The 17,898-nt window shown below is 41.4% G+C and overlaps 2 protein-coding genes across 2 annotated transcripts in view; one reads left to right on the top strand and one right to left on the bottom strand.

Annotated features, from left to right (window-relative positions):
* The first annotated feature begins 92 nt into the window (after positions 1 to 92).
* On the top strand, positions 93 to 5,047 carry rdh1 (retinol dehydrogenase 1). Its single transcript, XM_061089282.1, has 7 exons — positions 93 to 173; positions 261 to 415; positions 1,580 to 1,615; positions 1,719 to 2,049; positions 2,813 to 3,071; positions 4,452 to 4,615; positions 4,694 to 5,047. Exons 2-7 carry the CDS (start codon positions 413 to 415, stop codon positions 4,918 to 4,920), a joined length of 1,020 nt encoding a protein of 339 aa, XP_060945265.1. The 5' UTR covers positions 93 to 173; positions 261 to 412; the 3' UTR covers positions 4,921 to 5,047.
* Positions 5,048 to 5,934: 887 nt separating this feature from the next.
* The window catches only part of lrp2a (low density lipoprotein receptor-related protein 2a), a 49,011-nt gene continuing 37,047 nt past the window's right edge, over positions 5,935 to 17,898 (bottom strand). Inside the window, 23 exon segments of the mRNA XM_061088498.1 lie at positions 5,935 to 6,096; positions 6,194 to 6,265; positions 6,356 to 6,472; positions 8,261 to 8,371; positions 8,606 to 8,726; positions 8,808 to 8,925; positions 9,804 to 9,871; positions 10,030 to 10,120; positions 10,310 to 10,429; positions 10,968 to 11,147; positions 11,274 to 11,497; positions 11,585 to 11,713; positions 11,804 to 11,969; positions 12,083 to 12,226; positions 12,343 to 12,474; positions 12,587 to 12,718; positions 12,929 to 13,057; positions 13,197 to 13,319; positions 13,486 to 13,623; positions 13,763 to 13,879; positions 14,313 to 14,429; positions 15,501 to 15,620; positions 17,605 to 17,733. Of these exon segments, the coding sequence (XP_060944481.1) occupies positions 5,935 to 6,096; positions 6,194 to 6,265; positions 6,356 to 6,472; positions 8,261 to 8,371; positions 8,606 to 8,726; positions 8,808 to 8,925; positions 9,804 to 9,871; positions 10,030 to 10,120; positions 10,310 to 10,429; positions 10,968 to 11,147; positions 11,274 to 11,497; positions 11,585 to 11,713; positions 11,804 to 11,969; positions 12,083 to 12,226; positions 12,343 to 12,474; positions 12,587 to 12,718; positions 12,929 to 13,057; positions 13,197 to 13,319; positions 13,486 to 13,623; positions 13,763 to 13,879; positions 14,313 to 14,429; positions 15,501 to 15,620; positions 17,605 to 17,733 (2,960 nt within the window).

Raw genomic sequence — 17,898 nt, 5'->3', positions numbered from 1 at the left:
GTTTGTAGTCCTCCTGCTGACCTCAGTGGGCTCCTGGTCTTGATGGACTTTGTCCCCACTCCACTTGTGTAAACCTGCTCCTTCGATCGTAAACATATTGTATCAATGACCATAATCAACATTTGCTCTGCAACCTTTGGGTCGAGTTGCAGTGTTTTCAGACGGAATCTGAGGTAAAGGGGACAGGACTTATCAAATACAGCGGTCATGTAATCTGGTGTTGTCTATTACACAATTGTGTGCTGTTGAAACGGTTTCAGCCACTTATGGACCTTGAGTCTGGAGACGAACCGAAGTCAGACAGACTTAAGTTTCTCGCAGAGGGTCCAGTGTTGACTGAGACAGGATCTTCACCGCATTTGATACATTTTCTGGATCAGGAAGACACACCTCTATCAGAGCAACTGCAACCATGGTATGTGTGCTGTTATTATTATTATTATTATTATTATTATTATTATTATTATTATTATTATTATTATTATTATTATTATTATTATTATTATGATAAATGAGATTTGTGTTAACTGTGGCTTGAGGCTCGTTGGAACTACTCAAACATCTGTAATGTGAATGTTAACTTGTTTTCATTATTCAAGTCAAACTAAGGAGCACATGCTTCATCAGAACCATTTATCTTTATTTATTGGTGCCATCTGGTGGTCAAGTGGGGGAAAGAAATGCTTTAAAGGTTATCTTGCCTACTTTTGGGATTTCCACTGTGGAGACCCACTGCAGGTAAATATGGTGAGGTTTGTGTTGTAGAAAATAACACAAAATATAATCAAGACGTGTTTTTGTTTTTTTTAAATTTGACCCCCACAAACAAAACTCTTGTATCATCTCTGGGCAATTTGTGTTGCAGAGTGTAGTGGCCTTAAACTCATCCCATTCTCTAAATATTGAAAAATTTACTTGAAGTGTGGTATAATCCTTCTTTAATGTATACGACTTATTGCAGTGTCTGTTCTAAACATGTTTGTTTTGAATAGGGCGTTTGATTGGAATTGGCTGTTGGTTTGTAATGGGCTGTTTGTTTTGGCCTGTGGTGATGTTGGTGGAGCTTTGTTTCTGAAACTGTTAAACTGATCTGCAGCAATTGAGCTGGTGCAAATAAAGACCGGCTGCCTGAAGCTTGTGCAGAATCTTTTTGGGTGGAGTTCCTCCTGTGGCTGAGTGGGTTTTCTCCAGGTTCTCCTTCCTCCCACAGTTACATGCAGCTTAGGTTAACTCTGTAGGTGTAAATGTTTGTTTGTCTCTGTATATCAACCTTGTGGTGGACTGGTGACCTACCCAAGGTGGACCCCACCTCTTGCCTAATGTCTCCAGGGGTCTGCCTCACAACCCTCAGAGGATAAGTTGTATGAATAATGGATGGATGGGTTTGTTTTATTGCTGCAGATCCCTGCTCCTCATTCCTAATAAAGCTATTTGTTAATGAGGAGGGAGTGGACAGTGCAGAAGTGAAGGTTATTTGTTCATAATGTTTGATCATGTTGTTGGAAAAAAGATAAACTTACATACATGTTCATCGCGGGGGAGCATGAATGTTTTAAGAACCTCATTCTTCTCCCTTCAGGTGTCAATCGAGAGTTTAACCACATATATATTCGAGGTGAGTTGCTTGACCATTCTGTTTGCACCATTTGCATGAATAAGTTTGTTTTGCAGATTAACACAAGTCAGAGCGTGAATTCAAAGTGAGTTGTGTGTTTTAGGTAACCCTGCCACATCTGGTCTTAACATCTGCTTTACTTCTGGTCGCTCTCGCTGCCATTCGCTGGTACATCAGAGACTGCCAAAGGGTCAGGGGCCTCGGCCAGAAGCACGTGTTGATCACAGGCTGTGACAGCGGCTTTGGGAATCTGCTGGCCAGACAGCTGGACAGACAAGGTGTCCACGTGATTGCAGCTTGTCTCACAGAGAAAGGTGCAGCCGATTTGGCAGCGGCGGCCTCGTCCAGACTGAAGACCCTCCTGCTGGAGGTTACAGACAGTGAGAGCATCAGGAGGGCGGTGGAGTTTGTGAGCAGAGAGGTCGGAGAGCGAGGTGGGCCGGGTGGACATACACACACACACACACACACACAAACACACACACACACACACACACACACACACACACACACACACACACACACACACACACACACACACACACACACACACACACACACACACACACACACACACACACACACACACACACACACACCACACACACACACACACACACACACACACACACACACACACACACACACAGAGAGCTAGGGTGCCAGTCAGAGTGAGGCACTGGGGGAGATAAGGCAGCCTGGAGCATCCCATCATCAACTCATCCTTCACCTGATGATAGCACTTTAACTCTCAGAGAGAGTAAAGCTTCTTTACACATAAATCTGTTTTACAGATGAATGAAATAATCTTGACTTCGATTCAAACTTCTTACAAGCGTTTCCACATAGCTTAATTTTTACTTTAGATTTACCCTTTTTTCCACGGTGTCACAATTCTATTTGACAATGAACACTTTAAAATCTATTGTTTTAAAAGTATTTTCATTCCACAAGATAAGATGAGTGAAGATTGGTGAAGTTGCAAGATTATTTTATATACATTGTCTGCCAATAGCTCCCTTACACTTAAATCTGACACACTGAACCTTCAAGATTTCAAACTCATAACTGTGTGCAGGTCACTACCTGCATCCTCAAAGACATTTCAGATATCTGTGAAAATTACATTCACTGATTATTTATTTACAAAAGACAAATAAAGAAGAGAAGCTGATCCCGGCGGCCTTTTCTCTGCAGGTCTGTGGGGGCTGGTGAACAACGCCGGCAGGTCCATACCCATCGGTCCAGTAGAGTGGATGGATCTGCAGGACTTCACAAAGGTTTTGGATGTGAATCTGATCGGAGTCATCGAGGTGACGCTCCAGACTCTGCCGCTGCTGAAGAAGGCCCAGGGCAGGGTGGTGAACGTGTCCAGCATTCTGGGCAGACTGTCTATGATTGGTGGAGGTTACTGCCTGTCCAAATTTGGAGTGCAGGCCTTTTCTGACAGCCTCAGGTAGACGTGATTCATCACCTCATGATGCCAACATTAACATGCTTTAAAGAAGTTTCTAGAAACAATACAAACCTGTCGTGTCCAATAGGCTAAAGATTAACTCTTCCCAAGGGGTCGTCTGGAGAGAAGTCAAATTGTAAATAGTTAGTGTTAAAAAACACAGAGATCGAGGTGAGGAACAGTTCGAATTACATTTTGTTCAAATACATTAAATAAAAGACCACATATATATATATATAAATATATATCGCAGCAGAGAAAAGATAATCACACTCATTCTCTAGAGACAATAAGACTCCAGAACAATAACCCAAGGCCTCTGACTTTATAAGTGGTTTTACAGCCCTGTAATTCTGTCAGAGTGATTGTCACTCGGTCGGGTCAAAGTAAATGTTTGAACTGAGTCAACAAAGAAAGTACACAACATGTCGACACACACTCGACAACTTTGACAGGTTATTTCAGAGGAGCAATATTTGGTTTGTAGCGAACTTTTTAAACAGTTGGGTGGGTGAACCGGAAAAACAAACATTTCTTATCTTTTCTGACATTTCTCTTAGTATAATGTCTGAACTGGCTCATGACTCAAACAAACAGAAATGGGAGGGCGAATACGCCAATGGTTGTCAATCAAAAATGTTATTATTAAATTAAACTATTTAACAAAAGAAGAAAACAAGATGCTGTCAGTAAAGTCAGTAAAAATCTGTAATGTTAAGATGTGCATGAGTGAGTGGAAGATACAACCGGTTGAAAACTGAAAGAAAATAACCAACAAAACCCAGGTGCACATGTGGGAACTGAGAGAGAGAGAGAAAGAGACTGAGCAAGCTGGCTATAGGCTCGAGATCCCCCACGAATGTCATGAGAAAGTATTTTGGAGCAGATAAGAGTATACGCTTATGTCAGAGTGTATTTGAAGGTTCAGTCTGTAAATTTAAGTGACATCTAGTGGTGAAAGTGCATGTTGCACCCTCACCTCACCCTCCCCTTCCAAACATGACAGAGAACCTGTGGCACTGGCAGCCTTCACTTGTTATAAAAACGTTTTTTTAAATGGCGACTTCCATAAAGAGGATCAGCTACTGTATAAACATAAAGTATTAAAATATAAGGGACCATTCTAGGGCAAAGAAAACAACCATTTGTACAAATTAGATGAAACACTAGTGAAAACATCACTAGGATTATTTTATATTCAATTTCTGCCAATAGATCTGAACCTTTAAGTTAATGATTTGAGTAAATTAACATAGTTACTTTACACCACAGCTGGGAAATGTTGGTTGTTAGTAAACCTGCTTTTAAAGAAAAATTTACAGAAGTAAGAAAAACCTTTGTTGCAGTAAAGAAACGCTATCGTCTGTTTCTCCTGTCCAGGAAGGATATGAAGGCCTTTGGTGTGAAAGTGAGCATCATCGAGCCTGGTTTCTTCAGAACAGCTGTGACCCGGCTGGATCTCATAGAGGCCGACCTGAGGAGGCTGTGGACTCGCCTCCCTCAAGATGTTCAAGCCTCGTACGGACCCACGTACCTTGAAGACTGTGAGTGGAAGTGAATTTCCTTCAGCAAGTGTCTCATAATAAATACTTCTAAATGATTTCCTCTTTCTTCTCGATCAGATGTGAAAGCCCAGAGCTTCTCCATGGGTTTACTGTGCAGTCCAGACCTCTCCAAGGTGACCGGGTGCATGGAGCACGCGCTGACGGCTCGATTTCCTCGGGCCCGTTACAGCGCCGGCTGGGACGCCAAGCTCCTCTGGATTCCTCTGTCCTATCTGCCATCATTTGTTTCAGACTTTGTCATCAACATGCTTCTTCCTTCGCCCAAAGACACAAGAAACATGTAGAGGACAAGCTGTATATTAAAACCACTGACCCGTGGTACCCACAGATTTTGACCGTGAGTGGTGTAAATGTATGAAAACATGAGAATAAAGACATCCAGACTTTGCTACAAAATAGCAAATTTATTCATTCACGTCTCAGCAGCAGTATTTAAACCACATGTTTCTCCATGATCACAGGTAGAGTTTTAATTGGTCCTCATTAAGATACAAAACAGATCATTCTGAAAAGGATTCATTCACCTTGTTTATAAAATGACTCTCTACATCCTCAGGTCATGTGTCGCTCTCCCAGATCATCCACTACATAAATTAATTTCCATGCAACATACATGGGGCGTGTTCAAGTATAGTCCCAAACTATTTTGGCCATTATTCCAATATCATTACTAGAGATAAAAACAAAATGATCACGTTGATTCAAAGTCACAAAGTCAGGGAATGTAGGTAGAGATTAAAAAAGCGTTTAAGTATGTTTCACATGTTTGTTTTGGCTCATGAGTTAGAACCCACATGAGTTTGCTTGAATTTTTCAGCCCTGAAATGAGGTATATAAACGTGACAGATGAACAAATCCATCCTCAGTTTTGTTCAGTGGCAAAAAGGTCATCATCCGACACTAATAACCTTTGATCATATAAATTCTGTACATTCAGAATGCTTTTATACGTGTTATTGTGTTTACATCGATCTATGCGTGGGATCTATTTCAAAGATATTTTCTGACAAAATCTTACTGTTCAAATTTACAAATATACAACATATTTATTAACATTTCTATCAGCAGCGTCAGTGCAAAGATATACATATTGTACATCAGAATAAAGAAAAGAACATTAACACAAGAATTGGCATAAGAAATGTCAGAAGGCATGGTCACAAGACTTTTTTTTATCTGCATTCTGTAGAAATGTATCTCTCTTTTCTAGGACAATTTGAGTTTTGTACACAGGCTGCATAAAAAAATAAATTCTGTGCAAAGTGTGTCTTTTTCTCCCCCGTCTGTGAGAGAGGGGGTTATACGTCACTGTCCTCTTTGACGAGGTTGGCCGTGTCTCTGAAAGTGTCCTCTGTCGGTGAAAAGGTGCTGGGACGATCCCTCCTCTGGGGTTTGGCGGGGGGGATGAACAGAGAGGGCTCGGGGGCAGAGGAGCTGCTTTGAGGCTTTTCGTCCTTCATCTGCAAAACAATGAGGAGGTGAAAACATGGGAAAACAACATCACATATTTTCTTTTGCAACTTGTTTCTGAAAAAGATTGATCATGTCTTAACTCACCTCTGAATACGTCAGGTTCTCAAACGGGGTGCTTGGCATTAATTTTCGTTTGAATAAGCTCCACTTTGACTCCTGTGAACAATCACAAATAATAATAATTTGACATCACACCTGAATAATTCAGTTTACATGTGGTTGTATGTGAATAGATACTTGACTCACAGGAACTGGTTTGGTGCTGACTGAAGACGTGTTGACGACGCCCACGCTCTGATCCACGTGATACGCCGGGTTCACAAAGTTGTTCTGCATCTGTTCACCACTCACATTAACAGTCACCTGTTCGAAAACACAAGGATGTAATGTCTGCTGCCATGACAACTGCGGTAACAGGCTGAACATATGATCAAAATGTGTCACCAAGAAGGGTTCATCGAATAAGATTTAGGCTTTTATCAGGAGAAACATCCATGTCTTGAATTATCTTAAAATAAATAAATACCTGCAATGATCCAAACTCACATAACAATATTGGAGCCACAAATTAATTTCCTCAGAACCAGAAACTTCTTTTACATTTCATGTTCATATGTACATTTAAATATATATATATTGTTGCATATAAAGATCGTTTATATTTTATGATATTGTTCACTTCATAGGGACACAGCATACTCAATTAACCAGAGTACACATTTGTTAGCTTCCGATTAAATGTCATAATAACATATCCCAAAGTTAGTGAACTGTTTTCTTTTCAACCAGCAGGATTATCTTCATTCACAACTGTATGCAGTGGTGTATAAAGTACTTAAAAGCCATACTTGAGTAAAAGTACAGATATCTTACTTGAAAGTGACTCGTCAGATGACTTGAGTAAAAGTCTTAGAGTTGCTCATATTAAATGTACTTAAGTATCAAAAGTATCTGGTGTTGAAATGTACTTAAGTATCAAAAGTCAAAGTACAAGTACCAAAATTAAAAATGCTAAGTGCTTTTTATAGTAGGCCTATACAGACACAAAACAACCCAAAATTGTTCAGTTCAGGATTTATTTCAACTGACTGAAAATTTATAACAACACTATATATATAATGTTTAATTTTACAAATTTTAAACCCGAGATGCTGAGGTTAAAATAGTATTGGACAAGTGAATCTGAACTTCGAGAGACAACAAAGAATCAACACAACACAATAAACAAGTGCCTCTTGATTCTACCTAAGAACACTAATAGACCTGCCACTAATAGACCAAATTAACCTTTTGTGTCTATTAGCTGTATTTTATAGGTGGCTGGATGTTTACCTGCCTGTACCTGCCCGCCAGCTTGTCCATGCATCTACATGTAAGCCTGTTTATTTATCATTAGAATTGGCAATATATAGATATATAATATCTCTGCAAAAATTAATATTGGCATTATAGTGAGTGGAAAACTGGGCCTGATTACCCAGGGTTCCATTTGGCGAGGTCTATTAAAAAAACTGAATTGTGTGCGTGAATATGCAGTAGTCCACGACACAGTGTTGGTTTTTGGTTGTGTTGGCTGAAAGTTGAAAGTTTAAGTTTTTGCGTTTGCTTATATAATTGGTTGTGTTGTTTGTTTTTCCATCTCGACTTGTTTTAAATCTGTTTGTTTTGTTTACGTGGACGTGTAAGACTAAGTAGACACGGCCAACCAATGATAGTCTATTTGCCAACAGTTTTTGTTTAAACCAACTACTTCAAATATTTTCTTTAAGAAAAGTTAACCACTTGCTGCTTCGAGCTATGTATTTATGTGCAGATGTTGACACGAAGCATGAAAGGGAAAAGGAATGTGAATCGAAAAAGGAATACCTTCAAAAAATTATGTAAAGTCACCTTATAAAAGCCCTCAAAAAGCCAATTCATTTGCCTGAATAATAATCCTTACAATTTCAATAGGGCCTCACGTCTGTCAGTGCCTGTCAGTATTTCTACTTTGTTACTTTCAACAAAGTATTTCTACTTTGTTACTTCCCACCACTGACTGTATGTTTCAATGAACTCAGTTCATCCTTTACTTCTGAGATGCCCTGCTCACATAAAGCCTCAACATGTGATAGACATTTTTAAAGATAAAACACATTCATTAACGAGTACCTGTGTGGCATAAATGACAGCAGGATCTCCAGAAACCCCGGGAGCACTGGCGTATAATGGGTTCTCAAATGTGATTGGCTGCCTCCCAGTGTCCACTGCAAAGTTATCCTCCTATGGGATATGATATTAATAAGATCCATCTTTCAGTATGTATGCAACTTCAAATGACACACTATGCAACTGTTAGCTTTCTGGATTGATGCTGAGACAAGCATGAATGCTAAAATAACAGTTTTTAATGAATCAAATAGAGAACTTGTTTGTTTTTTAGTGTAAAATGCTTATAAAACATTTAAGTGACTGAGGAGAACATTAACTGCTAAGAACGTTTCCCCCTGGACTCACCATCTGCATGGCCGTGTCAATGAATGACACTCCAATGTGTGCTGGTCCAAGGTCGACGTTATCACCCGAGCGAAACGTCACCCCGTTCCCGGTGTCACTGGACTTCACCAGGCTGCTGAGGCTGAGCACAAACAAAAACAACTTCAGTTTAGTTTCAGATCGTTAAACATGCACTGAGTGGAAAGGACGAGAGATGAGATACCTGGGTAGTTTGGGCATGGAGGGGATGAAGGATCCCGTTCGCTTGTAGTTGATGAAAACTCCGGCAGCCAACGCTCCGGTGATCAGGATGATAATGGCGGCCAGTAAAACAGCCACAGCTACACACATTGAGAGTGACAGATATTCAGTTGTGTGGTTATGGGACATTGTCACAACAAAGTGCGAAATAATATTCTCTAATGATATTTTGCTGACACCTTTCACGACTTCTAGCAGACCTGTTATTTTGCTGGAGGTAAACAGTCATCCATTCATATTTTTCTTGGTTATTTATTGAACTTAAGTTATTATTTGTCCGGTTAACATCTACATTATTGGCTGATTGAGGCAGTTTCCTAAGTTGTTTTGCTGCCCTGCTTAGCCATTAGCTGTTAGATGAGAAAGAAGTTCGACTTCATCACCTTTGGCCTCGACCTGCTTCAGTAAAGCCAAGATAACACGACTGGTACTGAACAACAGGCCTCACATGACGGCCAGTACACGAGTGAGAACCGATTCACCTCATCACCTAAAAAATCCTGCAAACTACTGAGCAGTATGAGCTGATTCGTACATTTTGAAATAAAAAACATTGTTTTTTAACAGACGGCAGCACATCAACCCGACAGTGGCTTCTCTCCATTGGCTACCTGTTTAATTAAGAATTGATTTTAAGATTTGTCGGTTCATTTTTAAAGCTCGGCTTCGTCTAACTACATAACATAAATATTTACCCTATATGAACCAGCATGAGCCTCAAGGGAGGAGACTTTACAGACTTGGCTTTATGGGATATCATCTTTTTATATGTATTAACTGTCTTCTTATTGCGTCAATTTCTTAATTATTTTATTCATGTGACTGGATTTTTATGATTGCCCCCAAGTTTCCTTGCTCTGTCAAATCACATTTTAAACCCCCTTGTTTAAGGTACAATATAAATAAGGTTATTATTATTCTCATTGTAAAATTATGGATATTATTGGAAACAAAGTACCTGTTCCTTGTGGAGCTCCTCGTGACTTCCCCATCTCACAGTAGCTGCCCAAATAACCATATGGACATCTAAACAATACAACCAGAATACATTTTTAATACTAGGAGATTTTATATTGGAAAACTGCCTTTATGAAAAGGTTGATCATCAAGTATAACACACATTACTGAGAATGACTGATGGAGAATCATTCCCTGGTATAAATGGAACCTGCATTCACACTCACTTGCACTTGGGCAGACCACCTTCATCGGTGTAGCAGGTTCCACCATTCATGCATCTACATGCAAGGGGCATTGGAACAGGAGCCTCAATGGCTGAAGGAGCAAAACGCCAGGTGGGCACGGGATGAATAAATGAAAAAACGGCAAAACAACATCACATCACAAGCTCACAGAAGCAACACAGGAGCAGCCAGGAGCAAACAGAGATTGAGAAATGTAAATGAATGCAAAATGATGACAACACTACAGCTACATGCAGCCGGGCTGTTGTTGTGGTTTTACCTGCATCACATTCGTTGGAGTCGAACTCCACCTGAGAGGATCCTTGTGGGCAGGCGCAGGTGTAACCGCCAGGCCGGAGGAGACAGAGGTGGCTGCACACGTTCTTACAAGGGTTCAGCACTGAAGAGGACAGAGGACAGAAGAACAGAAGAAAAACACTGTCAGATATAGTTCAATGCAAGAGAATGAATTCTTTAAGATAAGCTTGGAGAGGGTTGATTATATATTTCATTACACCAATAAATCTTTTTCACTGTGATTGTTTAGAAAATCGAAAATACATGAGCAACTCTGCTCCTTGTTGAGATATTTGTTGATGTATGCTGTTACTTTTTTTAAAGTTTGGTTTCTTTCATTCATATAACTTGTTGTTTATTGTAGAATTTCAGTGTGAGATCAAGGATGCATCAAAATATTTAATCTGATTTTGGGTTGAAAAAAAAGACACAACTAAACATATAAAAAATCATCACTATCCCGTCTTCTTTTTCTGTAGTATTTGGTTTATAGTAAGTTGTGAAAATACAACATAAATAAATAAACAACCCCAATACTATTTTCATGTGAAGAAAGATGTCACATACTGATACAATATTCTCTGTGTAGTAAATCTTCTTTCTTTTTCTACACACTCGCTTGAGTCGCTCTGTGTTCTGACCTGAGCGGTTGTGTCGGTGCTCCTGGTAAATTCGAACTTGAGTCAGCCACGGGTTGATGGTTAGAACTTTGACTTTATTTCCTTTCCCAAACTTGTTCGTCCTCCACACCTCCCCTTTCTCCTTTGTCGTCCAGTACACGTGACCTTCAAAGACGTCCAGACTGTAGGGATGTCCAATATCTAGAGCAGAGAAAACACAAGACTTTAATGCACATCACACTCAGTCTTTACTCACCTAATGTGTGATTTGAATGAAAACACTTGATGCATCAGTGCCCACGCTGGCCTGTATCTCAGTGTTCTGACCTCCAGATATGATGATCTTTCTGTCTGTGCCATCATGATTCATGGACTCGATGATGTTCTCTTTGGAGTCACACCAGTAAATCCTGTTTCCATTCAGATAGTCCAGAGCCAGCCCAGTAGGCCAGCCCAGGTCCTCCTCCTTCACCAGCACAGCTCTGTTCTGACCGTCCATCCATGCTGATTCTATTCTGGGTTTCCTGCCCCAGTCTGTCCAGTACATCATTCTGCCACACAAAAAATACAATTTCTTTCAAGACGTAAAATAAGTTGCAACAACATGTTTTTAATACAAAAACTCAACAGCCTCTTACCCGAGTGATGGATTGACAACAATAGCAGCAGGCTGGTCGAGGTCAGTGTGGATCAACCACTTCCTGTACCGCCCGTCCAGTTTGGCCACCTCAATCCGATTGGTACCAGAATCTGTCCAGTATATGTGCCTGTAAATGGTTAAAAAGGAACCCAGTGAGCAGCTGAATGCAACTTCGAGTGGCCTTTATACAAGTGAATTCTCAACCCTGGCAAATTACCCTCCAACCCAGTCCACTGCAATGCCGTCAGGATTAGCGACGTATCTCAGGTTCAGATCCAGCTCTTTCACCGGGTTGTTGCCGTGGTCGTTGAACGTGGTCATGTAGGCACGTTTGATGGAGCCGAACTCTGAGCCTCGACCCAGCACTGTCCAGTACACAATACCTGCAGCACATCCGGGGGAATTACAGGTTATCCAAACTCTGAGATATTGCTGTTTGCTGTATATACACTCTGAAAGCAGAAGATGAAATGGTCTACAACAGCATCGTTCTTACTGAGGCTCTGTCCCTCTGGGTCCCACAGATAATCCAGGGCCTGGATGTGCTCGGCATTGTCCACATAGTCTGAATACTCCTCAGACGTCAGGTTGAAACGACGGATGCGAACGTTGTCTGGCAGGAGCAGCACTGGTGGGTTTCCTAAGTAGAAGTTGAGATGTGATGAGAGCTATTAGCAATTACGATCCAGACTTGGCTTTAATGAGAAATAAAGGAGAATATGTTCAACCTTCTTAGCATGAAAGCTAAGCTCTTACCCCGGGCGGCACACTCTGTCCCGTGCGGCTCCCCGAACGATTGAAAGCCTTCAGCACAAAAGCACTCGTAACTGCCCTTCGTGTTCTGACACTCCTGAGGGCACGTCCCGTACACCTCACACTCGTTCACATCTTTAGGCAATTAAGGAGGAAATTAAGAAAAGGAAAAAGACATTAAGGTGTAATCCGACAGTGGGTAAATGGATTGAGTGCATGGCTGAAAAAAACTGATGGTGCAGTTTACCGTCACACGTGTGCTTCTCTGTCTCTCTGGGCTTGTAGCCGGACCTGCAGGAGCAGAGGAAGCCTCCGTCCGTCAGGTCGGTGCAGTTGTGTTCACAGATGTTGTCCCTGCACATGTGCCCACTGCCTTGGTCTGACAACAGCAGAATGAAGAAAAAGACAGGCTGAAAATTAAACTTCATGTACCTGTTAAGTACTTAAACCATGCAATCCTGTAGATGGTACTGAATGAATCTAATGCAAGATAACTTTATTTAACTACGTAAACTTCATTTTTCCAGAGATAAAGTGATTTTATAAGATATAATAAGTATGACTATTGGATTGAGTTAGTGTAACTTACGACAGCCAAGCTCATCTGACTGGTCTCCACAGTCGTCATAATCATCGCAGGCATACTGCAGAGGGATGCATTGTCCATTATTGCATTTGTACTCATCTTCTGTACAGGGACCATGAGTGGGGCTTTGGCCTGGATGGAGAGAAACCCATCAGCTCAAGAGCAGCCATTCATGCATTTAATCAGGTTTTAAAAAATAGAGTTTGAATTCCTTTGTTTGAGCAGATATATGCTAAACTAAGGTCAGTGTCACAACGAGCTTCACACGTACAGTTTTCCTGTTTCTCATCGGAGCCGTCACCACAGTCGTCCACCGAGTTACACAGCTCGTGGCTGTAGATGCAGCGGTTGTTTTCACAGCGGAAACGGAAAGGAGTCTCACACTGGATGTCCACTGAGGACGAACAGAAACAGCAGGTCTGATAACAGCGACTTCACTAGATCAATAAATAGTGATTTTTGTCCTAATGCTGCTTCATGTTTTTCTGGGTTTGTCTGCTTCACACAATGTGATATGCTGTGGATTCTTGCGTGCTGCACTTGTGTTTGTGTTGACTCACAGCAGAGGTGTAGCTCCTCATCTGAATTGTCTCCGCAGTCGTTGTCTCCGTCACATTTCCACTGAGGCTGGACACACACGTGGTTCTTGCACTCAAACAGGAACGGGGGGCAGTATGTGCCATTGGGAAAGCGTGTCGCTGAAAGTAAGAGGCATTCGGTCAAATTCAAATTGGGACTTATTGACATGAAAATCAGCACAGCCATTTAGTCAAATGCTGGACGTGAGGATTATTAAAAAAATACACGTTTGAAAACCATGAGATGTGGGACACTCACGACATGACATCTCATCAGTATAGTCCAGACAGTCTGCGTTTCCATCACATTTGAAACGCTCAGCGATACAGTGTCCGCTGCCACACTGGAAGTAGCCGGGATGACATGTCCGCAGCTCTGCAACCAAGACGAACCAGCAGGAAACACAACATTACTTCAGATAAGAGTTATCTCACACAAGAGGGAAGCACTAGATTTGTATTTGTAATTACAATAAAGATCCATTTAAGTTGAACTCTAAAACTCTTTTAAACATCTCACTGCATTCCCAGAATTTTGTCTTTATTTTCTAGATAAGAAATACTCCTTTATTTCCTGTATATCGCCTAAATTAACCCTTCTGCCCTGCACACCACCAGCGCTGTGTGGAAGAAATCCTTCCAGCTGAACAGGCGTGAATAAACTATTTGAATAAACGACTCTCCGGTGGTCCCGTCTGTCTGCGCTATCCTTCAAATCTTGAAGTTTTATTGCTTCTTTGTTTAGTGCCGAACTCTGTTACTGACAAACAGCCAGGCCCCCCAAACCAAAACAAAGACCCTCCACTTACCACAGTCCCTTTCATCCGAGTTGTCCTCACAGTCGTTGTCATGGTCACAGACCCAACGGTCGGGAATGCAGCGCAGATTATCGCAACGAAACTCACTCTCTGTGCACACGCGTGGAGCTAAGGGGGAAAACATGAAAACAGAAATGTCAGCGTAGAACCGAGCAAAATGTAGAACTTCATCATATTGATGTAAGAACCCATGTTAAAAACAAACTAGAATGCCACTCAGTAGAGTTCAAACCGCCTCCAAGGACCAACAGTGCCCTAACAAAACCACGTTTAAATCAATAGATGTTGATTTTATTTGGATCGGCACTAAAAAATCATTGAGAAAGGGAAAATATAATTCCTGGTTCCGCCCCCTTAAATGGATGAGCACCAAAATGTTATGGATTCTTCCTTGAGTCATACCCCATCCCCCAAAAACATTTCATGGAAATCAGTTGAGTTGTTTTTTGGGTAATCCTGCTCACTAACAAACAAACAAACAAATGCAAAGGAAAACATATCCTGGTTGGAGGAGGTAATCAGGCAAACGCCTAAAACCTGAAGTCACCTTCGTTAGACTAAAGTTTCATTGTATTTCTCAAATTTCTAAAAATACATGAACAATGACCGATTTTATTTTCTTCCATTATTTGACATAACGAACCCACACTAATCAGAAAGCAGCGTGTGCAGCCGTTACTCTTCAGTGAGCTCATGAGGTCACAAGAGATAACCTCTCATGGTATCACCACCAGCACAGCAACAAGGGGATTCACCACCTCTGTGATTTCACCCTCGTCACGGCTTGGCCTACGTTACTCTTATTAACTGGCGTGTAAGCCGACGTGTTTAAATTCTCCAGGGCAAAGGGTGACACACTCCCTCACCCTCTGCCTGACACACTCGAGACAGCCTGTTTCTCTAGCAGCTGATAAGACCTCCTCTTGCAGCACTCTGCTGTCGAGCCTCTTACAAAACCCTATCCGAGGAAATGATACCACGGCTATTCTTTGTCATCAACACCCCCTTTTCATTTGGACCCTTTATTGAAACTGAGCGGAAATCCCATAATTAACCTGACAATCTACAATCCACCAAACAATGTATACTGATTTTCACTGTTCACACTCTTGTAAGTGGCGAACCCTTCAAACATGACTGAATGCCACACTTCGGCCAGTGATGATGAACAGCACTCACTGCAGGTGCGTTCATCTGAATTGTCCCCGCAGTCGTCGTCCCCATCACACGTCCACCTCACTGGGATGCAGCGGTTGTTACCACAGCGGAAGTCTCCGGTAGGATCACAGGTCAGCTCATCTGGGAAAGGAGAAGGCACACGAATGAAGACGCTCTCCGACAACATCATGCACATCGAAGTAAAGAAGCTTGACCGAGAGAACGTGGAGAACAGGGCTTTTCAACTTCTAACCTTAAATGGAACGACTGAGGATGTGACCTTGGCTTTCTTTTTCTTAAGGAATTCATGAGACTTGTATCTATAAACTTCACAACACTAATACTGTACTGTAAGTATGGTAGGACCACAACAACACTTAGTTTACAATGATCCTTCAAGAAGAAATGTATTAAAACTTCTAAGAAAAGGCCTATGTTGACAAGCTTGTGCTAATAAGACACTTAGGAATTATTTAGACAAAAAACCAAGAATGGTCAACAGTCTCCATATGAAACCACATTTAAATTCGTTAGATCTAGTTTTGTATTTACACCAAAGTGCACACACTCCTAAATATCAGTTCCCTAAACATGTCAGATTTGTTTCACTAAGATCCATTACTATATGTCTGAGAAATCAAGGAACATTTAGAAAAATGCTTTTTCTAGCAATGTTAAAGAAAGTTCAAACAAAATCCTTGATCCGCCCCCTGATCTAAATCTGCAATGGAATGTAAAGAGTTCTTCTCAGACCAATATCACATCCCCAAATGTTGTGGTTATCTTACCAGTAGTTTCTTGGTGCAGGTAAAACAATTAATGGGAGAAGATATAAGCCACATTGGATTAAGGATTGAATCTTTATATATAGAGAATTTCATATTTTCAGTATTTCTTGATATTTTCATTGCAGTCACAATGTTCAGTTGATGTTGTGATGTTTGGGACGTGTTGTTGTTTGTGGTGCTCTTGAACTTTATTGTATGCGAGATGTTTCTAATATCTAAACTATCGCTTATAAATTATATAAACAAAATATAATAAATGCCTCTCAGTGTAACACAGGACAATCCAACAGCCTCCAAATAATCATAAATAATGTTAAGAACTAAACATTATAATTTCTATGAAGGTAAGAATTGTTGAAGAAGAAAATATATATTGTGCAATACAATCATTTTTACTGTTTTAAACATTTTTTTACTTAAACTATTCACTGTATCAATTAGAGCAATCACTTCACATTACGACAGGACATTTTTAGACCTTTATGTAATAATGAAAATGTCAGTTTGAAACGAAAGGCATCTCGTTTTTTTTTTAATTAAAGCGCAATAGTGATGAGGGGAGGAGAGCAGCATGCCTGAGACAGATGGGTGACCTCTCTCCATGCCAGTACGTGTCTGTGGAGGATAAGACTGCAGGAGATGAGAAGCACAGAAGGGAGAGGAGTGGAGGAGAGCTGCTCTGAGCTGTCTCTACCACACAGTGCTGGGGGTCAAAGATAGCGCAAAGTTAGCGAGTCCTGCCCTGCTTGCCCTCCACCTGGCCCATCTGCCACATTCTTACAGGAAGATTAGCGCGGATCTCCCCTCCTGCACGGGCATGGCACTAATGGAGTGAGAGCCTCTGATAAGAGACGGGAGGGCCGCGGTGAGTGTGTTTGGATTGTAGCAAATTACAAAGAGGCTTGTGTGAACCCTGCCCCCCCCACGCAAAGGACGGCGCAACAACACACATGTACGCGCACGTACGTGGATCCCTTCCACCGGACAGCTCATAAATCCGCGGTGCTCTCGGGGAGTGGCAAACTGCGGGGGAGGAGGAGTGGTGAGACCCTCTCCATCAGCATCTCCCACTACCTCACTGTGTAACGTTCCACAGGAGGCTGAGGAGTTGGCTAATTGCCCCTTCACTCACTGCTTGAAATCATACTCCTGTTTCCGAGGTGTCACTTTTTTTAATCCTCTTCAAAATTAACCTTAACATCGTAAAAACAACAAATGGGACTGCATCAACTTTAACATGAGCTCCAATAGTGCTATAATGATAAAAACCATGAAATAAGAAGCGTTCAAATCACTTCCACAATGCAGGCAGGAGTTCAGCTCGGTCACAGACTCACCACAGCCCTGCTCGTCGCTGTTGTCTCTGCAGTCGTTGTGTCCGTTGCACACGGACCACAGCGGCACACAGCGGTAGTTGGTCTTGCAGTCAAACTCTGTGTGGTTGTCACAGCGATATGTTGGACCCACTGTGGAGAAAACACCAAGATGTTAAGATAATTCATGTATATGATTAATGAAGGTATAGAATATCAAAATCCATTGAGTTTCATACTTTCATATATAGGTAAATGTCTATAGCTGCAGCTGATTCAAGGTGCTTCCTTATCTGGATTAAATGTATGACCAGGCCA

Source organism: Limanda limanda, chromosome 16 (genome assembly GCF_963576545.1).
Source record: "Limanda limanda chromosome 16, fLimLim1.1, whole genome shotgun sequence".
Taxonomy (NCBI): Eukaryota; Metazoa; Chordata; class Actinopteri; order Pleuronectiformes; family Pleuronectidae; genus Limanda; species Limanda limanda.
Note: the sequence above shows the minus strand (reverse complement) of the source record. Positions and strands in the feature narration are given on the sequence as shown.